Source organism: Paraphaeosphaeria sporulosa (assembly GCF_001642045.1).
Source record: "Paraphaeosphaeria sporulosa strain AP3s5-JAC2a unplaced genomic scaffold CC84scaffold_2, whole genome shotgun sequence".
Lineage (NCBI taxonomy): Eukaryota > Fungi > Ascomycota > Dothideomycetes > Pleosporales > Didymosphaeriaceae > Paraphaeosphaeria > Paraphaeosphaeria sporulosa.
The window spans coordinates 914450-936457 of NW_017253361.1; the positions used below are offsets into that span (position 1 = coordinate 914450).

Genomic DNA, 22008 nt, shown 5'->3' on the forward strand with positions numbered 1-22008 from the left:
CAACGCGCCGGCTGTCACCAGCGCTGCAACGAGGTCATGGTGGCTTCGTCGTTTCTGCCACACACGTGGCGCGGGCCCGTCGCAATGAAACAAACTTGTGCCGACTGACTGGTTCCCCCTGGCGCCGATCGCGCCCAGCGTCAATGCCCCGCCGCGTCACTCACAAAAGCCCGTCTGCGAAGACACACGCTGCCATGCTTCTCCTGCCGCGGTGGCACTCGTCACGGCGAGCGCGTGTACGGTGACATGCTGCGGTGCCGCTCCCTATCCGTCTGCGCATTGCGCTGCCATGCACAGCAGTCGCGTGACGCCGGCTTATTCCAAGGATCTTCTGGAAGCCCGGCATCTCCTCAGCAGGAGTTGACCCTGGCACCCACAAATCATCATGCAGCCTCCCCACAACCAAGCCACTCTTGGGATCCCCCGGCGAGGTCACATGGCCATCGGCGGTGTGATGATATCGTTTCCTCTGCGCGCTTCGTCTCCAATCGCTTCTTCGTACATCACTCTTGCAGCTATGCCTCCATGCCGTTTTCCGACTTGGGTAGATTCCTTGCGCACCGTGTTTGAGGTCAATGCATCAGCTGAATGCATCACGTCCCCGTGTGCCCAATGCCGCCATGGCCGTCGGCGGACAGTCTAGGTGGCCTAAGGAATGCAATGCTGCATCCTGATCCTTACTCGGCTGCGCGCGGGCGTCCCAGTAATCCATCTGTCGCATTGAAGCATCCCGATATAGGGCTCGCACGTATCGCACGCTGCTCCGACGGCAAGCGAACACCCCGAATGACATGCATGACACGCATCAATTTAGCAAAGGAAACACCTGCATTGCTCGTCGTTCCGAGGCAACAAGAAGAGGGTCTTGGTCTTGGGCGTGCAAGCACACCTATGTTAACCTGCGGCGGTGAGCGTAACATCGTGTCTGGAGATTTAGTGACGATTCCAATTTCTACGGAGGTACAAATATTCGTTTGCGAAAAGTGCAGGCCAATGAGAAGCACAAACGCACGGAAAGGGTTTCGCTTGCCGACGAGTTCAGCTGATCGCTTGTCGCTTGTTGACTTCCAAGGCATGCTGCAACCAATGATTTGCGAATTTGCCTGGTATAGATCTATTGTTCCAGCATTGCGCGCAGCAATGCGCCGCATACTGGATTTGCTGAATAGAGTAGGCAAGTCGCTTAAACCGCTGTCGGGCGAGCTCCCGCCAGCACCACTTCACCACACTTCCTCGTGATAGGGAACACAAGGCTTGGTATGCCGGAGTGATTCAGTTTGTTCACTTCATCACGATTCACCGAAGTGCATCCGACGTACGTTGCACGTCCATTTTGCTCATACGAGTAGGCCCGACACCGTCAATCTAGCGGCCTCGCTCACATTGCAAGCCAATGCGGATTGCTCGTGCTGAGTCACCGAAACTCTAAAGAGTTGGCATCACTGGCATTAGACACGTTATTGCGCATCGAGGTATGAGTCACTGACTGCGATCCGAAACGGCTGTCCTCAATCCCAGCTGTATCTCCACGCTCCTTGCTTAGGCTATCGCGACCGTGGAGCTGTCGATGAGGTGATTATGGGCAACATGGACCCTGAAGACGTTACGAGTGGCGCACGGGTTGCTGCAGCTTGTGTACTGTCGCTTACGCAAAAGCCAGGACCATGGAGCGGATCGAACGGTGTAGAGCTACGTGACACGGCCACAAACGGAACAATTCTCCTTTCGTCCATAATCACCTTGTCTGGGCTTGTTGCCTCAGGTCTTCCATCTGTTGAGTCGAGCTTGTCACTCCCGAACACGAGTCTTTGCCAGAACTCGTCGTTCCCGTCGATATGCTTCTCTGAACGTTCCGACCTTCCGGGTCCCGCATGCACATGTTCTCGTAGCTCGTCCTTCTCGCATTTTTGTGTGATAGAAGGCAAACACGGAGAGACGCACAGGGACGCATCAGCTAACGCTCGAGCTCCTTGAGTAGCTCGCTGTGACCACGACGCAGAATTAGATAGGGGGTGTATTGCCGGCCGATCATGTGCCCGATTGAGTGCAGATAGATCGTCTGCGACCGAAAGACTGGAACTGTTCGCCTGGACTGGGAGAAAAGTCATCCAAGGACCCTCGTCGATATCATGAGGGGGCCTGGGTTCAGCATTACCGGCGGCTCCTGCTTCCATTTGGACATGGCCGGATTCTGTCACCGCTGCATTAGCGGTATAGTGGTTATGATTCGATTCACCGATCAGGTTGCACGAGGACGCGTTCTCTATTGGGGCCATGGCTGAAAACTCGGTCGCCGCGTCGAAAGTGAGGCGCAATGAGCGGGTAGTGCCTTCAACCTGCTGCGTGATACAGTAGTTCGAGACTTCACCCCTTTTGTTCGCGCTGACATGATCTTCAGCAGACGAACTGACGACGCTCTGGTCATTAGGCGATGCGTTGGAGTCTTCATTTAGCCCAACGCGCATACTGCCTGCAGAACCGCCAACGTAGTGAAGCTGCTGGTTCCGCGGCATTACCCCCCACGTCGAATTTCGAGGGTGAAGGGCGTGCGTCGGCGCCCCCACGAACCTACGAGCGTTTGGATCTGCCTGCTGCCCCGGCTTTGGGGCAGCTCTATGCAGAGCAGCATTGCCCGAGGTCATCTCCTCAGACGAGACTTCGTCCCATGTGGCAGATGCTTGAGCTTGCGGGGAAGTGTGCACAGTTGTCCTGTTCGTCAATGCATCGCTACCAATGCGAACTTTGATATCGTGGTGTTGACGGGCGCCACCGCCGAGCTGTCGGCGGGTGCCAGCTTCTGGTAGTGGCACGAGCCTAGAAGGGTCCTCGTGCATGGTCAATGCGTTGTGGTGGCTGGTCTTTCTGCGTTTGCCTATCTCGTCCCGTCCTCGTTGGGCTTGGAAATTCAACATCAGAAGCTTCGGTCGCGTCAGACCCGCCCAGTCGCTCTGTCGCAACAACCTCCTTCTCTTCGTATCCAGGAGATTCTCCTCAGTATCATTAGCGTCGAGGCTATTGCTTTGCTGGCGTCTACCTTTGAAGGACATTAGCTGGCCGTATTACTAGGTGCGTCTGATCGGTGAGAAAGCGCGGCACACACTTACTCCTCGTGTTCCCGGATGATGCTTGATTATGGCCATGCAGAGTTCTCCTTTCGGCAGCATCGCGCATGTCAGGTCGGCCATGGCGACCCGGTGAAGTTGCTATACTCCCGTCATGACTCCGCAGCATCCTACTATGCCCTGCAAGGCGAGCGTTACGCGCGCTAGGGAGTCGAAACTGTGGTTTCTGGCTTATTCCTTCTTCATTGAAGAAGTCGGAGGCTGGGGCAGGCATGCTTGCCGTAATGTTGTTCTGCAGCTGCGTTCGTGCTCGCGCGAAATGAGCCTTCTGTTTCTGAATGATCCCGCTGTTTGCTTTCTTGGATCGCTGCAGTCTGCCGCCAGTCCAATTCATCTTCAAGAGTGGCGAGATGGTGACCTTGTGGTGGAGGTGGAATGGTGGACGTGGAAAGACCTCGCCTTACGGTGAAATTGAGCCGCTGGCTCCTGCCGTCTCTGCAATCGGCCGTTCCTTCTCTACACACGTACACTTGACTCAATAACGTCTACTGAATTACGTGTGATACTTTCTGGGCTACACTCAGGTTGCTTTCGAATTCTGGTGGCATTGCTCACCGTACTGCACACCAACAGCTAGTACACAGTGACTCTCCGATAAAAGCGTAGCTCAATACGCTACCCCCAAGTGTGCCCGTAGAGCTAACGTTGTGGCCAGTAAACTCTGCGATTACTGAGCTGTTGCAATCGCGTTGTTCAATTCACTTCCTCCAGAGACGGAATGCCTAGGAAGGCTGGTGCACGGTTTCCGAGGGCATGGCTGTTCCAAAGCACAGCACTGCCTCTATGATCCTGAACATCTCGCACTATACGGGGATGTGGAGATAAAGTGGGTAAATCTCAATCCTCCGCGCCGAACAACCGACTGATCAACTGGAGATGCCAATCCGGGGAAATGAAGTACCCACAAAACGCAACACCCACTGCTCAATGCTACCCTCTCCCTCGCTCGTCTTTCCGCATTTGGTACGATGACCCTTCCCGCCGCCGACGTGAAGTCTCGAGGACGCTTCGTGTAGCTCCACTTTACTATTCGGCCGGCGGATCATCAGCACTTCAATACCGAGGTGATTTGACGGGCATCGCGTGGTACCCCAAAGTCCTGCCGCCGGTTGCGAAACAAACGCGCATTCGCAACTTGAGTTCCTTCGTTATGCTCGGGAAACTTGCTAAACATGGAGGATCTAGTTGGCTCTGTCGACCAGGAATGGGCCACGCGGAGGTCAACTGCACCCAAAGGTTAGAACAACAATCTGACAGCTGGTCAAATTACACATAACTCCAGGCGCATCTGCCGCCGTCACTTCCGGTGATTGAATGCGTGCCGCGAGGTCTACGTAAAAACATCTGAAAATGAGGGGGGCCTGAGCCTCTTCTGGCCGCATTGCTCCACTGCAATCGATCCACTATATCGGCTGGTATTCTGTGAAGCACAGCGCAGACACGAGAGGCACGGAGGGCAGGCCTTCAAATTGCCCCACAACTTTGACTATCGGACAGATGGTATGGAACATGTCTGATATGCTAACGGTGCGTCGATTTGCATGGTGACGGATTTTGCAGATACAAAACCAAGCTGACCGCTCTTCCCACCTTCACATGTGGCCATGATCAGCAAAATCGCGCCTCTTGTGCATGAATATACCGCAAGTCGAGCGAGATGTTGCTTGGCTGATTGGAGTTGCATTGGGGAAGATACCGGTTCCGATATAGCGTCCGCAAAAGAGCTGCGGAACGAAGTACCGCCGAATGTGCAATGATGTCAGCTGTGGACACCCACCCGCAATCAGTGAGCGTGTTGCAGCATGCAGGTCCTCTGCTGCAACTGCGTCGAGAGCCCAAGATAACGCGCAGGTGCTGGTAAGATTGCAGCGACAAGTCGTAACAGTCTCGTGTACTGTGTAGACGTTGCGCAGGTCGCGGTCGGCTCCGAGTGCCAGATCTTCAAACCGTCTTTAGACGAGTGGCGGATCACGCTTTGCGGCTCTTGCGGCAAGACGGCAGACAAGCACTTCTCAGCCTCAATCCTCTGGTACCGGCGAGTCGTGTTGTAGCGCCGGAAGAGGTCCTCCTCAGGGTCTGGCTTGGCGGCGCACATGTTCCGAATCTTTCTCGAGCATCGTCATGGAACAGGCAAAGGAGCGCGTTGATCTGAGCGCAGATCGAGTTTCGCTTTTCAGATCAACGCCTTCTTCGGTCCCTGACGCTGTTCTTTTGGAGAGAGACGCGCCGATAAGGAATCCTCGCTCCTACTAGGCCCAATACCGCTCCAATGGCGTCATTATGCATCAAACTTTTCACTGCGGACCCATAATACTCCCACGCGCGGCCGTCAACATGGAGATGCAAGGTTGTCTGTACGGCATTTGGTACGTACTTCGAATCCATGCGAATCTGGCTGACCACCAGCGTCCTTAGCTTGTGAATACACCGGACTGGTACCCGTTTTTAATGCAACACCATTACAAGAGACGCCGAATCAGAGCAGCGCAGCGACCACACATGGCCGAGGAAGCATTGCTCCCCAAAATGCCCCGGTTTTCAGTCGCCTCTGGTAGGCCTGGGGCAATAAAATGCTCAACAGATGTTTCGGCTATGACGCATGAAACTCCACCCAATCGACAGGGCAACCTCCCAGTGTTACCGTGGGCAGTGTCGATGTCAATAGCGGTGCCACATACCGTGCCCAATGATCCATTATTTTCTGTCTGCATATAAATCTCTCTACCCATCGCCCTTGGGTGAAAGCACACACCTCCATTTCTCCACACCACCCACTTCTTTGACGAGCACCTGGAGTCCCCGCACCACCTCCGCAAAACCGAGATTATATACAAACACGGCTTGTCCAATCTATAGTATCGCGACAAAGCTACATCCATAGCTTTGTCATCAATCGAGCGCATTCCCACTTGTACCTCACACATCCTCGCCCATCATGTTGTCACAGCTCGCGCAACCTGCCGGCGGCAATGATCGTGTTCGCCGCCTCTCTTCGAATGAGGCCTCTCGAGACACGCTTAGCATGGGACCCACTGTTGTTGTACCACCAAAGCACCTGATGGCACCCAGCGATGCTTCCGAAATTGCTACAGCTATGGAAACGGCGAGGCACCACGTCGACGCCCCTGCATCTCCTGGCACACCCCCAACCCCCCGGGAAACTACTGTCACCGACAAGTATGCTTTCGCCTTCGATATTGATGGTGTTCTCATCAGAGGAGGCCGACCCATCCCGGAAGCTGTTGAGGCTATGAAGATGCTCAACGGAGAGAACGAGTACGGTGTCAAGGTTCCTTACATCTTTCTTACCAACGGAGGGGGAAAGACTGAGGAGGAGCGCTGCGTACAGCTCAGCAAACAAATGGAGATGGAGATCTCGCCCGGCCAATTTATTTGCGGTCACACCCCTATGAGGGAGATGGCTGAGAAATATGGCACTGTTCTCGTCGTCGGCGGCGAGGGTGAGAAGTGCCGTATTGTTGCCGAGGGCTATGGCTTCAAGGATGTTGTCACCCCTGGCGATATCATTAAAGACAACCAAGACACAACTCCCTTCAGGAAGCTCACTCCAGAGGAATACAAGAACTCGCGCGCCAGGAACTTCGCGGAGGTCAAGATCGAAGCGATTTTTGTCTTCGCCGATTCTCGCGACTGGGCATCCGACCAACAGATTATCCTCGACCTGCTCATGTCCAAGGGAGGATACCTCGGCTCCAGGTCCGCAACCTTCGACGAGGGCCCGCCAGTTTACTTCAGCCACAATGACGTCGTCTGGTCCGCTGGTCACGACCTGACTCGCATTGGCATGGGCGCTCTTCGTGTAAGCCTGGAGGCTATGTTCAAGGCTGTCACTGGCAAGGACCTCAAGACCACTGCGTTCGGAAAGCCTCAGATCGGTACATTCCAGTTTGCTACTCGTCTTCTCCAGCAGTGGAGGAAAGAGTCTCACGGCATCGATTCTCCTCCCGACACTGTCTACTTCGTTGGTGACACACCCGAGTCCGATATTCGCGGTACCAACGAGTATAACGAACAGTCCGACAACAGTTGGTACTCGATTCTTGTCGAGACTGGGGTCTACCAGAAGGGTAGCAAGCCGCGCTTCGAGCCCAAGGCGACGGTCGAAAACGTCTTGGACGCTGTCAAGCACGGAATCGAGCGCGAGTACAAGAAGGCTCTGAGGGCCAGCATGGTCCAGACCGGTGTCCTCTCCGAGTGCTTCGATCTATAAGATCTGAATTTCGTTCCTCAAGCGTTAGTCATTCCGGCATAGCATCGTTCGGCGTTGGATTTCCTTTTTTTTCCTTTCTTACCTTTCTTATTGGCGCATGCGCCTGTTATACCGCACGTCTTGCACTACAAGAGCACGATAGATATTATGATACCAACCAGCTTAAAGCTGCGTAGCTTATTAAGACCTATAAGGCAGAGTATATGGCAATACAATTTCATAGTTGCCAAGTCAACATGTTCCATCGCCACTCGTGATCCAACTCCAAGTTAGACTGATCACGATAAGGCAGCGAACGTGAACATTCTGCTCGATGTTCGCCTCCAGCGATCTACAAGTTGCTTCAAGTCTCGTATGCATATCGTCACTTTGCAATCACGATTAATGTGTCACCCAGCGTTTTCATCCGGCTGCAACTGCTTTGTCTCAACGCTGATCCACATCCGCTTCCCTCCTGACTCACAATGCTTCTCAGACGTCCGTAGCCTCCATTCCGTTCTTCAGACGGCCCAACGCACCTCGGCTCGGCCAGTTATCTTATCCAGGCTCCGCAGCTCTCCAGTGCCGTCCATCGGCCCGATTCCAACCACGGACCAAATCATAAATCCCAAACCGCGCCGCGGCGGCGAATCCTGTCCTTCCTTTCCCATCGTCATCCTGACCACCACGACTCTTAGTCTCACGACTCCCACGCCCGCGGCAGTGCACCGTTGCCACCAGGAACACCCCGCGCACACTAGCCGCATACGCCCACGCACGCTGCCCACCCTTTCATTAAACGTTCCACTCTTTGTGCCGCTTACCAGCCCGCTGGCACCGGCCTTCCGCGCGGCTAGCAGTCGTTATCGCGACTGGATGCGCCTGGGTGGGCAGCGGGGGTGGAGCATGCAACTGGGCGTTGGGGAGTGGGTCTTGAGTCGTTCTAGATCAGGGGCGCGCGTAGGGCTGCAGCTCCACGACACGACACTGGCAAGGACGACAAGCACGATGTGCGGCAGGCACACCCATGTCTGCGAGGGCGCCGGGGAACCGCGAGGCAGCGCTGGTGGTGTGACGGCGGGTCTGGAATGTTTTTCGAAGCATGTGCGAGATGAAAGGGGATGTGCTCGCGTTTGCGTTTGCATTTCCCGCTGCCGCGTTGGCGGTGGGCTGGCGTCCCCTGCGTGCTGATCTGGGATACGATGGGTGCGACGTCGTTGAGGATTTTCCTTGCGTTGCGGGGGCCCCTGGTCCCCGACAGTCTCGCGATCCTCATCCCCTTTCCCCCGATGACATCCGAGCTGTGCTTGTGGGTTCTCGGCGCCCCGGGCGATGGAAGTTTCTGGGCGACTTCGCTTCGTTTCGCCCCGCTGGTGGTGTGGCAGAGATATTGGGAACGCCTAAGGCTGCTACAACGCAGCGGGGCGGTTGGGCACAGAACACATAGGAGAAAGAGGAGAACCTTTTGCGCACTGTTGGCACTCTTTCTGCAACGCGCTTGCTGGCGCTATTGCAACGATTGAAGGGTCTAGACGGGCGTGTTCCCGCGTATCTAAAGTGCCAGTGCCAATTTCCTATGTGATAATATCCGTGTGAAACGTTAGGACGCTTGACGGACGACGGACCAAATCACCTGCAACACACTCTCACCGAAATTTTCTTTATGCTACTGTTACAGCAGAATTATACCGAAAATGGTGAAAGAGTTTGGCGATGCTTGGCCGTGGGAGAGTTCAAACCTTTAGAGTCGGTAGTACTCTTGAAACATGATAAGGCAGGTAAGAAGAGGTTATGACTATTGTTGATTTCGAGAAAGTACTCGAGTGTTCAACGTGTGCTACAAGCCAAGCGTATGAGGCTATTTTCATGTGTTCAAAAGCATGCCCATCGCTCGTCATTGTCCTCGATTCTATCTTAATGATGATTCCTGATGTCAACATACGCAATGTACATTCAATTTCGCAGTGATTCAATGCGTTCGAGATGATTATCCCTTTGATAGCTGAAGCTTTCAGCGTCTGTGTCAATTGAAGGTCTCTGCTCCAGGCGTAGAGGGCTGAAATATACTCTCGTTCTCTTTCGGCTCCAGACGTCATCTTATGCGCTGAAGATGAACAGAAGATTAAGGTACTAATAAACAGTATGTACCTACTACATTATCAGCCTCATAAGTCTGAGATTGTTTTTAAAGCATTGTGATTTGTACGCAAGTAGGCATTGCTCCCAGGACAATGAATCAATGTAATTGTGATTAGAGCGCAGGATATCTGATATGCTTAGCAGCAGCTTATCTTCGGTCACTAAAGAAAAGAAAAATCCTTTAGTTGTATTGCTAGACAGTTCTGTATTCCAAAAAGACTTGGTAAATTCCAGTGAATCCATTCTCGTTGATGTAAACATGCACATTATTTTAGTATCTCTGCTGAATTTGATAAACCTACGGGCCAAACTGCAAGCGTAAAGGTGTACTGCGGCCTGTGTGCCCAAGTAATAAGCCTTCTTATGTAGACATCATATTTCAATCGCTCTCAACGTGCGCTACGGCCACTTCATTCAGACAAGCTCGTTGTAGCTGAATCACGTCCTTCACTGCTGATTTGCGGTGGCGCAGAGGGTGTTCCTGAAATCTATGACTTTCGGACTGGAGGCTGCAACATCTGCAGACCCTCTCGAGGATCATGTCCGGTTGCGTTGCGTCTAGACCTCACGTCTAAGATATCCGGGGCAGATGACTTCCTCTGGGTGTTGACTCTGGCACGAGCGTAGAGATGTGGTAATATATCTCATTTTATATCCTCTCTAAGATCATCGAAGACCTCTTTGGTAGATATCTGCTCGACTCCTCGAGAGGAGTAGTGCTATCCGGGGGACTTGCGGTCGTATCGTCACACATGCTTTATGTAGCTCCATGAACTCGGACAAATGCAGTTAATGTATGCCCAAGAGGAAGTTAGGGGTAATTGTAACGTGGATTTGGACCTTACGATGGAAGCAATTCAGACGACTCCGTTCACAAGCGGAGGGCTGAGTTGCCGGACAGACGCTCACAAAATCCCGAATCCAGTTCTCTCTGTAGCCCTCCAGGAAACACGAAAAAGTTTCAAAACGCCATCCCAATGACCATTATCAGAACTATGTCAGATGCCGAGGGAGAGCGTTGTAGGCAGACAACGCTCAACAGTATGTTGACAAACGGATTTACGGAGGAGCTGTGTCTTGCCCTGTGTTGAAGCTATCAACTTACATATACTGTCTATAGCTCTTGGAGAGCGGGCCGGATGCCTTACTTTCCCCACTCGTAATTGCTGATCACGGCATATACATGAGGTGTATCACATTTTGGAAGCTTGACGCCGTCTGAGCTTGTCCGCCTCTGCGCGCCCCATCGCTACCAGTGCCACATCTCACGTTCGAGATAAGCCCCAGAGAAGTATAGACCACATAACTTGCAGCTTAGTAACAGAGGACGCTCAATTGCGCGCGTCTCCACTACATAACCAACCTATCGGGACTGCCTGGCCCAACAACTACTCAACGTCTAGAAACACACATGTAAAATCGCCTCGACATGTGAATATCCCACCTGAGAATACGGTGTACTGCCGGTGGCCTAAGTTTTCAAGCGATCGGTTGTCGATGATTTCGGGAGAATAGCGGCCTTGCAAGCAGACGAGCCTGACTGATAGGAACATCATCGACCCGACAATGGAGACATGGTACCGTGGCTGGCACCTGCTCATCTTTCCTGCTGCGGGACAACGATCGCTGAAAAGAGCAAGCTAGGCGTCAACTGTGATGCTCCAAATCTCAGTGAAAACCAGGTCGAACGTACCTAGGTAACATAGGTAAATGCCATTTTAAGCTACCACACCTGCTCAATTTTCAAATGTCTTGATATCATTGCTTTTCCGGCTTGTGACTTACCAGGTATTGTCACTGTACTTACGCACTAGATAGGATCCATATGCAACCACAGGCCCCGAAAGTTATACTGGTCAAAACAACTCTACCTACAATGCCAGGACGACACTGCCAAAAAGAGGCGAAGGCGCATATGTATGTGCACTGCAAGACAACCCAACTCGCGCCGACAGCGGAGGAATCACATCAGCTCAATTTGAGTAGCATGACGTTTCCTCAAGTCACGTTACCATCCAACAGATACATATATATAATCGCGCTTCCCATATCTATAGCATTCGTATTTCCAACGAACAAAATTCGAAAAAAAGAAGCCCGACGTGGGGGTCGAACCCACAACCTTGAGATACCGAGTAATCGAGTTGATTAGACCGTGAATACTTAAGAGTCTCACGCTCTACCGATTGAGCTAGCCGGGCTAGTCGGTGATTTGATGAACACTTCACCCAGTGATAGCATTATATACCAGGTTTCGGATGTTGATTTTGGATTGCAGAACGGCGCAAATAGTGATTTCTTTATTGAGCGCTTCTGCTGCTGTTGCTGTGGGTCGAGCATGTGCATGGGAAAGTGTTTTTTTTTTTTTTTTCGGTACAGATTTTTTTTTCTTGCGAGGTCCTTGCGCACGCACCTAGTAGGCCGCGGCACGCGACAGCAAAGTAGTGCGGTAAATCGCATACATGCACGGAAAGTGGACTGAAGTCCAAAGATCTGTCATATCCATGCTCTGCAAAATAAACAAAGGAGTGAAGCTGGCATCTTTCTCTGGTGTGATAGGACCGCCCAAGACAGCTCCCGTTAATCCTATGCATAAAACAGCTCTTCCATTCAACAATCTTACAAAGTCGTTTCAGCTAGCTTTGATTTCACCTGTTCGTGTGATGCTGCGCCAGCAAAAAGACGCCACTGCTGCCGAGATGTCGCCTACACGAACGCTCTCATCCAGCCATGGCACTGCAGCCAATCTTGTATACAGGAGTGGAAAACTATACTCAAACACAAAAAGAATCTCTCCCTCGGGGAATCGAACCCCGGTCTCCCGCGCTCGTAATCTTGCGATGACAAGCGGAAATCATGACCACTAGACCAAGGAAGATTGGAAGCTGTTGCTTACTAATTTGATGAGAAGTCAACCAGCGTTTGCATATATATCTAACTCAAAAGATTCTTTCGAAAGGCAACCAGGAGTCCAAGTCACTGCTGTGATGGATTTGTGCTGTGCGGCGTGCTGTGGGAAGCGATAAGCGATGGTCCGCGGCTGAACCGGATAGATAGTGCACGGAGCTAGTGATGCATGCTCGACGGTTCAGATTTCTTCCAGTTCCTAGCTTTTTCAAAATGCAATGGTACTATCCAGGTTGGGGTTGAACTGGAATGGCCTATGAACACTGCTGCAGTTCGGCGGCGTCATGAGGCGGGAATGCCCTTTCAAATTACACTGTCCGATGGCTTGATCATGTCTCATAAGATTCGAAGTGCGTTTAAACGATACCTTTGAGTTCATTCTCGATGGCTCTACTCTCATTATCCAGATAGGACTCGTATGCTAAATGCATGCATGGTCTTAATCGACTCAATCTCCAACAAACAAAAGCATCCCCCAGAACTCCAAGCCATGCTCGCTGAAAGTCCAATACAAATGATCCCCTCCCTTTTACGCATCTTCAACATAGCCCTTTCCCCCAGCTTTCCGGTCAAACTCCATCAACTCGTCCAACCCACACACATTGAACAGCTCCCTAGGGCCCCATCTCTTCCCATCCTTCTCTACGCTCTTCACACTCCCCTCATCCAACAGTTCCCTACATGCATTTCGCACAGCCGGATACACGACCTCCAGCGCTAGTAGCGGGAAAATAGCAATCTTGTACCCAATCTCCCGTGCTTCTTTGACACTGAAGTCCGGCGACACGCCTCCCGGCACATTGTTGAACAAACACGGTGTCGGCGCCAGATCACGGGTGAGACTCTCCGCTTCCTGCCGCGTAGTCACGCCCTCGAGGAACGCGACTTCTGCGCCCGCGGCGATGGCAACCCGCAGCCTCTTCAGCGCTTCGGCGTAGCCCTCGCCCGCCAGCGCGTCCGTCCGCGCAATGATTACAATATCCCCGCCGCTCTGCTCCCGCGCCATGACGGCTGCGCGGATCCGGCTTACGAACTCTTCTGTGTCGACGAGCTGCTTGCCACGGAGGTGTCCGCAGCGCTTGGTAACGACCTGATCTTCGAGGTGGAGTCCTGCGACTCCAGCGCGGATGTACGATGACACTGTGCGGGAGACCATGAGAGCGGAGCCGTACCCGGTGTCTGCGTCTGCGATGAGCGGGGTGTGCGGGGAGATGGAGGCCAGCATGGAAGCGTTGGTGAGCATATCTGACATCTGTGCGAGGCCCATGTCGGGCATTCCGAGCCGTGACATTGTTGTTCCTGCACCAGTCTAGTGAATTGTTAGTTCATGGATCTCAAGTTAGGTGAATCGAGGGTGGTGGTGATTCGAGTAGGACTTACCATGTACAAGCACTCCGCACCTTCCGCCAATGCGATGCGTGCGGTGTAGCCGTCATAGACGCCGGGACATACAACGAACTTGGCGGGATCAGAGAGCATAATCCTCAATTTTTGCACTGCGCTCAGTGGCTTGTTTCCATTGATCTGCGCCATCTTGAGTCCTTCAAAGTTTTTCTTCGAGAATGCAAATTTCCCGATTCGATCAAGATCCAGCTTTTTCAAAGTTTCAAACTTTTTGATTCTTCACAATGTTCTTGTAGCTTCGTAGACACTATTTTGATCTCACAGATATGCTATAGTCCCACAACATGCACTCGGCCTGTCCTCCCCTTTATACAAAACGAAGACATCCACTGTTCGGCGGATGCAGCCGATTTCTTCTCAGCCTCGCCACGCCAATCGAGCCGATTGCCTTTCTGGGCAGCTTTCTCGTGGTCGGAGAGGGGTTGTCGTTCGCCGCAGACAGGCATCGTGAACCCCGCAATACCCATGACGTAAAGGCGCAACGCCGAAGTTCGCCGCCCGGTGGACTCTTATTAGCCGACCTGTGGTTAGACTCCACTTAACATACAACTTGAGTGCCAGCATCAACATGGGTATGCTATCGCGTTCTGAGCTGAGAAATTGTGTAATGGGGAGGGGCGTTGCTGTGATAGTGGATGCGAGGGTAGCACGCGCGCCTTCCTGGGAAATGATCGCTTGCGGGATGGAGTAGAAGCGTGGGAAAGGGTACCGGAAGTGTATCATCCGTGGTAAAAGAGCGGCTGCACATAGTTCATCTTGTTCCGTGGGGAGTGCGGGCTAAAACACTCGCCGATGTTCAGCGTGAAGGCTAGGGCGCGTCAAGATGCAAAGACATGAGAGAGGCTTGAGATGGCTTCGCCGACAGATAGTCCTTGATTTTATCCTTGAGATCATTCACCGTTGTGAAGATTACATAATTCCAGGATCAAGCTGATGCTTGAACAGCTCAGTATTCACTTCACCTCTTGGAAATGACTTCGCTGCGGCGACGCAAAACCGTCGAATGATGTTATGCAATAGATCCTCATTATTAGTGAAAGACACAACTCTTCTGGTTCCCGGAAGATCGACTGAATGCTACAGCGTGGATCTATATAAAAAGCAACCCTATATATCCGTGTACATCGAACCACCTCGACGAAATGGAGTTGGGTAGTATTAACCACTTCTGCTGTTGATTGGACGTGGTACTCCGGGATAAGAGTCCCGATTTTGCCCCAGAAAAAGCAGCAATAGGCATCCATTTCGCTCCGAGATTGACCGATCAACGAGAACATACTCTGAAAATCGAAGAAGACATCCATGCATTGTGTGACCGAAACATCGCCTAGTGCATACTGGAACTATGATTCTGTGCAGATATACTCATCCATTGGCTACTTAGGAGCAGAATCAGACATTCACTCCGCCCCGAGATTGACTGACCAAGAAAACACTCTGAGCATCGGGAAGATAAACATGCAAGACCGGCGAACGTGTACTGGTCCATCTGGAGTATTTCAAAGATGCGCATCCGTGGTCTCTCTAAGAATAGAAGCAGCATGCTCTCGGTAGAGAAACTAATCCTTAAAACAGCTTTACATAACTACTTCGGCGCGAGGTATCAAGGATTTGGGACAAGCACTACGATTAACACCTAGCCCTTCAGATGTATTGTGTGTTGGCTCGTTACCTTACCCTGCTGTAATCCTGTTGTGACATCACTCCAATGACCAAACAGAAATCCGATCTTCCACAGATATGTCAACCAAGTTCCAAAATGTTCCTACTTCCGTGAATAGAGCTGCAAGGCCATTTTCTATACGCTTTTAGTTTAAGCTTCGAAAAGTTCTATTAGACTCCAGACGCAGCGCTCCAGTGCAAATATTAGAATCAACCAGAATTATGCTCTTAAATTCCTCAACGGCCTGAAAAGAGACAGCAAGAGCCGTGCGATGTTGCCACGGGCGGTGAAGCATCAAACATCTCTATGTAAATCCCGCCGCTCACACCTGAACTGCTCTACTTGGGAACCTAAAACTCACCGTACCATCAAAACTACCGCCTCCGCGTCGCCCAGCACACCATAGTGATCCTCAATACACTTCCGATATCATCAAGCTTCTCGCGCTATCAACGCACACTATGTCTGACCCAAACACCAACCCCTTCATCGCACTCCACCAGACCCTGTCCCAGCCCCTCTCAGACTATGACTCAGTCAATCCAACATCCCCCACCCTCTACTCCATACCCTTGAAACCTACCTCGCAAAGCCCCTCCGCAGCGACCTTAAGCAGCCCACATCCATCCGCACAGCAAACAGAAAACGCCGCCCCGTCACAAATCCCGAACAAAGAATCTCTACCCGGCCACACCCCGCGCGACGCCCCTCAATCCTCGAGGCCGCCATCGACAGATGATATCTACACCTTACTACTGAAAATGGGGCAAGTGCAGGATACTATGCGCACCAGCATCGCGAACCTAGAAGCCGTCATCGCGCGCGCCCTGCACGACACCACCTCACCACCGCAGGATCAGAACAACGAGACGGACGCCGCCAACACGCGCAACACCAGGCCCGCGGTGCCTGAGGACGCCACCAAATCTCACTTACATGCTGGTATAACGCGCGCACGTGTCGCTTCCCCTCCCCCACCTCGACAGACCGTCTACACACGCGGTTCGCATGCGCCTGATAAGATGACACGCTTGGAAGCCGCTCCTGCGCAACTGGAGCGGGAGAATGCAGCGCTGAGGGAGGAGGTAGAGGGTTTGAAGAGGGCGAATAGGAGGCTTAGGACGGAGTGGAGGAGGAATGCCATGTTGCAGGGTTTGAGGTGGATTGGGCAGGATTTTTAATCGTTGCAGAGGTGGGTAGAAGGAGCGGTGCTGGGGTGGGTTTATGTGAGAAGGGTGAGATGGTGATATGTGCGGCATTTCGAAGTCGACGAGCCGACTGATGCTGCTAGAAGTGTCTGGGTAGGGTGGGGGTCTGGGTCTGGTTAGTTCCTTGTTCCTTGTTTGTGCGTATTGAAAGGTTGATACTGGCTTGAGGATGCAGTGTCGACGAAGGGACAGCCGCATGACTCTGCTGGAGTATAGAGTAGTTGAAACTCTTTGGCCTAGTGGACTTGAGTGCGTTTTCGTATGGTTTGGGGGTGGGCATATGGGGTGGCTGACACTCCTCTGCATGTTAATCGATCAAAATCTTGGCCTGTCTCACCGTAAAAGCAGCCGTGCATTTGTTTGCTTTGTTCAATCCTCTAACACGAATCGTAACCGTATCAACGACCGAACCTTACATGCTCAATTGCGCGCCCTTTTCGCCTCGCCAGGCTGCCAAACCAGGGGTCCCATCTTGCCTCCGTCAACATGCAGCAACTGTCCATGCGTACTCCCGCTCCATCTCTCACTCGCCAGAAACAAAATCGTCCTTGCCACGTCCTCCGGGGGGACGGGCTTTGCCAGTGCTAGCAACATCTCTCCGTCAGCAGAATACTCTTCACAAGTCCACACATTGAAGAGGTACCCACCAACAGTGGCCTCGCTTTCCGCATAAACCCACTCCTGCGGATACCGTTCACACTCCTCCCTGAACCTCACCGTATCAACAGCACCTGCAACCTCATTAGCAAGTTTCACCTCAGCCCAGCCCAGATCCCCTCCTCCTAGTCAGACTCCGTCCACTCACCAGGCGCAACAGCGTTAACCCTCCCCTTCAAATATACCTTGGGCACATCCCTCGCTAGACTCTTCAGCAGTCCAACCTGCACCGCCGCCTTCCCCGCTGCATACGCTGGACAGCCCGGGACCCCAAAGGCCCCACTCTCGCTCCCCATGATAATCAAGCCGACATTCTTAAGCCTAGAAGCATCACCAGGTTCTTTAAGCGTTTCCCGGATCCCGCGGAGCCAGCGTTGCGCTGTGAGAAAAGTGCCTGAGATGTTTGTCTGGAACACAGATTGCCAGACCTAGTTTCGCCAATGAGTAGTCGTTTCTACCATTCGAATGATGACTGGATTCTAGGTATGGCGTGGATGGGAGGGAGACACACCTCCGGATCTGCATCGCATATTCCCCCCTCGCTCATTGGGAGACTGCTCAAATCCAGACTCGCAAGGGCAACACAACACTCCACAGGTCTATCCGCGCGCGTCAGCCAGGACCCTTCTCAGCCCACGGTGTTGGCTTGTTCACATCCAGCCCCCCGGTTCTGCTGCCTCATTGTGCGCGTGACCTAAGCAGCCGCCTGATGTCATCGCCGTGAAAAGTGAAGTGATTCGGTGAAGCCCGACTTACCCAAACCCACTTCCCTCTGCGCGCTCAAAAGCTCCCGCCACACTCTCGTGCTCCCGAATGTCCACACCGTAGAATCCCAAATTCGCCGTCGCCAAGCCTTCATACATGCTTTTCTCCCCACGATAATGCTCCCGCTTCGCGATAACTTCACCTAGATCCAAGACACTAACATTCGCGCCCGCAGCAAGGAAAGCGTCTACCACAACACAGCCGATGAGACCGCAGCCGCCGGTGACGAGGACGTGGGTGCCTTCGAGCCCGAGGGAGAGGTCGAAGCGTGGAGATACGGACGCCATTATCAAGAGGGGAGGAGATGAGGCGGTGTGAAGTGCAGGTGGGGGAAATGCAGGTCGAAGGTTGGTGTAAACATGCACGCTTATGTCACCACATGTATAGCTCTACCGGTACCGCCAACCAGAATCGAGTAGTTTTCTGATCCGTATTATGGCATCAACACTCACCACACTCCTCACATACAAGTCCCAATCGGCAGCAGCGAACCCAACTAGCTGTGCGATCGTGATGTCTAGTATATCACTCCACACCGCAACCAAGATGTGAGTACGACAACGCTATACAGTCAATCAATCAAGCGTCCAATACCTAGTCGTCAATGAAGCAAACGCATCGTTCGTCGTGATGTAAATGCCACCAACGCCGCAGATTAGCACTGTCGCCTCGCAACCCCCGAGCATAAATCCTCGGTATTGTCCACGATCCTGTTTCCCATTTCCATTCCCATAGAAACCTTCTACTCGTGATCCAGAGCTTCTCAATCAAATAACAGACCTCGGTCAGTCGTCATGTACGTCCTCCTCTTCACCCACTCTTCGCGCAGACCCATTGCGAAGGCTGGAAGTTGCAGAAACTCTTCCCCACACGCGAGCTAAAAGAGCATCCAAGCGAAGACACAGCTGGGTGCTACGCCACCGAGTACGCCTCCTTTCTCCCCTGCCACTCTGGCGTATTTAGTAGTATTACGGCAACACTGACAATCCAAACAGCATCGACGTGAACTCATGCTGGTACATTAACGACGCCGTCAGAGACTTCGGCTGCAAGATGTGGGAGTGCGTCGCCTCCTCCCTGACTTTACTTGCCGGTGGCACGCGCTGACGCAGATAGTCTCCTCAACTGCGAGGGCAACGTGCTGACAGTGCCTGCGTACAACGGGTATGCTATATGGGCAATGAGGGACTTTAGTCGGTTCTCACCGGGGTGGAGTGGGAGGGTTCAGAGTGAAGTGCTTCAAGATGTTGAGTGTTTGGGGTGACGAGTGAGGTGGCGAGGTGAGTATAGTGTGGGTGTTTGAGTGACGTAGGAACACGAAGATTAGAGGGTGTATAGCATGTATTCAAGACTGGGGATAATACTGTCACCTCCGGAGGGATTCAGAAGCCTTTCGGTTGGGAGTGATCAGCATTTCGATACGATGTCGGACAGTGTGCCCCGGTTGATGAAGTTCAGCGCAGCAGCATCACCGAACACGTACAGACGAAGCGCGACGGGCGATCTCCCGCGCATGCGTACGTTCTCGAGGGCTGATGGAAGGTTTCAAGTGGATGAGGCGCATTTGCAGACGGCCTAGTGGCCTCAGGGTTGAAACATGGCTTCTCTGGGGGGCGGGAACCCTGAGACTGTGACTCCAAGGGTCAAGCCACCCCTACGCTCGATGGCTCTCGCTTTTGGCTTATGCATCAGGCTCCGCGCTTGGTCTCATTGTCGCTCGTGGCAATGTTTCGATATTTGTACGGTGATGCTTGTAATGCCACAGCGCTTGCGGAACATTGGGGTTATTGGAGCCTGCGCCGGCCGATATTGATGGAAGCAGGGAGGATCAAGCGGCTGATGTCATCCATTGCAGGGCTGGTTACTGTTGAAACAGGCACCAGGTGGCAAAGCGATCAGATGTTTCGGCGAGCAGAACGACATGACCAGGGCGTTTCTGCAGCGATCTGGACCTGTGTCGTGTCGAATAGAGGTCAGAAAATTGGCAGGTACAAGCGGAGCGATATTCATGCGAACTACGACCCCAGATACCACCTGTGAGGACGGAGCTTATCGGTGGAGTATACCTCGGTTCTGCGATCAGATGCGCCCTGACCACAGCTTGATGTTGTACGCGGGCATCGCAAAATTCAAGATGGACGGCACCTCGGACGACTTCATGTTTGAGGCAGAGGCGTGTCTGTCCCTCCACACGTGCACGTTCACGGTGTCGGCAGTCCCGCTGTTGCAGCCGCACGATGGCCTCGTGTGACTGCAATAAGGCAGTTGCATGTAGAATTGTTGAAATCGGCAGCGGGCCCCGGCGACCGTAGATTTCCAAGGCGTCGGGGTGCACGCGCGGGGATGCACGGTCATGCCACGAACGTCAGACGTGTTCGTGAAACGGCGCAAAGAGCCATCTTCAATCCGCGACGAACGCATGTGTCCACCGCCGGTGTTGAGTTTTGACCGGGAGCTGTTGGTAACTGATGGAGACGTTGGGTTGTCGGCGCTATAGCCGCCGCCATCAGCTGCTGGGGCGGCAAGCCAGTCAGCAGCCAAACTGGGTCTCGGAGGGTCACGTGCACCAACACGCTGCCGACGCCCTTGGGAGAGGGCGACCGAGGGAAAGGACAGATGTTTCGATGGTCGCTGAGCGGATGGCCTTGGCAAGGGCTTGTGTTCCTGCGTGCGCTTTGGCGAGATAAGAATGTGAGTTGGTGAGACGTTTCAGACAATGTGAGACGGGGAGCCCCCTGCCAGGACCAGGCAGCCCGTATGCCAGGGACTGGCTCCAAGCCAAAGCGAAATTGGCGCGTGGTCGGACTTCGTTCGATGGAGCAGTTCGATAGTTTCTGCGCCGCTAGGAAGCAAGCCAGATGGAGACGGCGGTGCAGTTACTCGCCGGCCGGCTGGCGCGAGGTGCTTTGTCCGGCGCGAGTCTGCTCGCTGCGCGGCGGTCTGGGGCGGTTTGCACAGCGTCGGGCGTCGAGGTGCGCCGACTGACGGCATTGGCTTCGACGACCAGTCGTTCGTGTGCACCAACGCAGCACCGTGGAGCCTGGGGACTGGCGGCGAGGCACTACTCGGTGGTATTATTAGACGTCTGCGTGGCTTGGGCCGGGCGGCGTGCGCTGACTGGCTGCTGCCCGCCCGACGCGTGCTCTGGCGGACGCGTAGCCGCCGTTGGCTGCGTGTAGCTGCTCGTAGCGGCCGGTCACTGGTCAACCGCGCAACCGCACAGCACGCACCGCGAGGAATGCCCGCCGTGCGGTGTGCTAGGCGGGCGCCTGGCGGGCAGCGAGGCGCGGTCGTGTTTCCTGCCATGGCTGTTTCCTGGCCGCAGGCGGGCACCTGCCTCGCAATGCGACATGGCAGCTGCCGTGGACGAGCAGCGCAGGCATGAGCAGCGCACACCACCACGCCCAGGGCCGCATAGCAATCGGCGCCCCTTCAGGACTCGGCACCCGTGGGCACGCATTTCTGACGGCGCAGAACGGGCCTGGCGCCGCTGCGCATGGCGGCCGCGGTTTCAATTTGCACCCGCTGCAGTAGCTCGCAGGCAGGGCTGGATCGTCAAGTGGCCCGCCCCTGAATGCGCGCACGGACGTCGCCCATCCGGCATGGGCCACCCACTTAACAGTCGCCATCCAGCCCGCTTCCCGCACTACTTGTCTGTCTCCTTCCTTCGTCCCTCCTGGCCTTCTCTCCTCGCCCTCGCTCTCTTCTCTGCCTCGTGCGGCTTCTGCTTGCATCTTATAGTTGTCCCTTGGACCAGCATTACAACTCCTAATCTCGATCCCTTCGAGCGCGCCAGTACCGCCGCTCCCAACAACCCGCCAGTGAAAGAAGAGCACGCAAGCCGACGCCGACTCGACACTCGACAGCCACTGTCCTTGACCCCTTCCTGTATTCACCTTCACCACTTGTTCCATTCGACATACTTTGTGCGCC

General features: G+C 53.6%; 6 protein-coding genes and 2 non-coding genes across 8 annotated transcripts; 3 read left to right on the plus strand and 5 right to left on the minus strand.

Annotated features, from left to right (window-relative positions):
- Positions 1-1316: 1316 nt before the first annotated feature.
- On the minus strand, positions 1317-3223 carry CC84DRAFT_439352 (uncharacterized protein). Its single transcript, XM_018186282.1, has 2 exons — positions 1488-3223; positions 1317-1425 (listed from the first exon to the last, which is right to left on the minus strand). The coding sequence occupies exon 1, from the start codon at positions 3045-3047 to the stop codon at positions 1545-1547; it is 1503 nt and encodes a 500-aa protein (XP_018039874.1). The 5' UTR covers positions 3048-3223; the 3' UTR covers positions 1317-1425; positions 1488-1544.
- A 2724-nt stretch (positions 3224-5947) lies between these two features.
- CC84DRAFT_439347 (HAD-superfamily hydrolase) lies at positions 5948-7613 on the plus strand. Its single transcript, XM_018186281.1, has one exon. The coding sequence runs from the start codon at positions 6058-6060 to the stop codon at positions 7351-7353; it is 1296 nt and encodes a 431-aa protein (XP_018039875.1). The 5' UTR covers positions 5948-6057; the 3' UTR covers positions 7354-7613.
- CC84DRAFT_439298 (uncharacterized protein) lies at positions 7531-8794 on the plus strand. Its single transcript, XM_018186280.1, has one exon. The coding sequence runs from the start codon at positions 7708-7710 to the stop codon at positions 8521-8523; it is 816 nt and encodes a 271-aa protein (XP_018039876.1). The 5' UTR covers positions 7531-7707; the 3' UTR covers positions 8524-8794.
- A 2771-nt stretch (positions 8795-11565) lies between these two features.
- Positions 11566-11672, minus strand: CC84DRAFT_t28. Its single transcript has one exon. It is a non-coding gene; the product is annotated as a tRNA-Lys (tRNA).
- A 590-nt stretch (positions 11673-12262) lies between these two features.
- CC84DRAFT_t27 lies at positions 12263-12349 on the minus strand. Its single transcript has one exon. It is a non-coding gene; the product is annotated as a tRNA-Asp (tRNA).
- A 435-nt stretch (positions 12350-12784) lies between these two features.
- On the minus strand, positions 12785-14211 carry CC84DRAFT_1255541 (carboxyvinyl-carboxyphosphonate phosphorylmutase). Its single transcript, XM_018184546.1, has 2 exons — positions 13759-14211; positions 12785-13687 (listed from the first exon to the last, which is right to left on the minus strand). The coding sequence occupies exons 1-2, from the start codon at positions 13909-13911 to the stop codon at positions 12908-12910; spliced, it is 933 nt and encodes a 310-aa protein (XP_018039877.1). The 5' UTR covers positions 13912-14211; the 3' UTR covers positions 12785-12907.
- Positions 14212-15906: 1695 nt separating this feature from the next.
- Positions 15907-16766, plus strand: CC84DRAFT_1255542 (uncharacterized protein; the record flags this gene model as incomplete). Its single annotated transcript, XM_018184547.1, has 1 exon — positions 15907-16766. One exon carries the CDS (start codon positions 15907-15909, stop codon positions 16624-16626), a length of 720 nt encoding a protein of 239 aa, XP_018039878.1. The 3' UTR covers positions 16627-16766.
- Positions 16767-17073: 307 nt separating this feature from the next.
- Positions 17074-18385, minus strand: CC84DRAFT_1137238 (NAD(P)-binding protein; the record flags this gene model as incomplete). Its single annotated transcript, XM_018176142.1, has 5 exons — positions 18067-18385; positions 17822-17909; positions 17459-17738; positions 17301-17384; positions 17074-17237 (listed from the first exon to the last, which is right to left on the minus strand). The coding sequence occupies exons 1-5, from the start codon at positions 18360-18362 to the stop codon at positions 17074-17076; spliced, it is 912 nt and encodes a 303-aa protein (XP_018039879.1). The 5' UTR covers positions 18363-18385.
- Between the last annotated feature and the right edge of the window lie 3623 nt (positions 18386-22008).

Excerpts from the sequence above, each read along its gene's own strand:
- CC84DRAFT_439352 (XM_018186282.1), bottom strand. The coding sequence starts at position 3,047 with ATGTCCTTCAAAGGTAGACGCCAGCAAAGCAATAGCCTCGACGCTAAT.
- CC84DRAFT_439347 (XM_018186281.1), top strand. The coding sequence starts at position 6,058 with ATGTTGTCACAGCTCGCGCAACCTGCCGGCGGCAATGATCGTGTTCGC.
- CC84DRAFT_1255541 (XM_018184546.1), bottom strand. The coding sequence starts at position 13,911 with ATGGCGCAGATCAATGGAAACAAGCCACTGAGCGCAGTGCAAAAATTG. Across the intron at positions 13,688-13,758 it reads GTGCGGAGTGCTTGTACATG|ACTGGTGCAGGAACAACAAT; the intron begins GTAAGTCCTACT and ends ACAATTCACTAG.
- CC84DRAFT_439298 (XM_018186280.1), top strand. The coding sequence starts at position 7,708 with ATGCATATCGTCACTTTGCAATCACGATTAATGTGTCACCCAGCGTTT.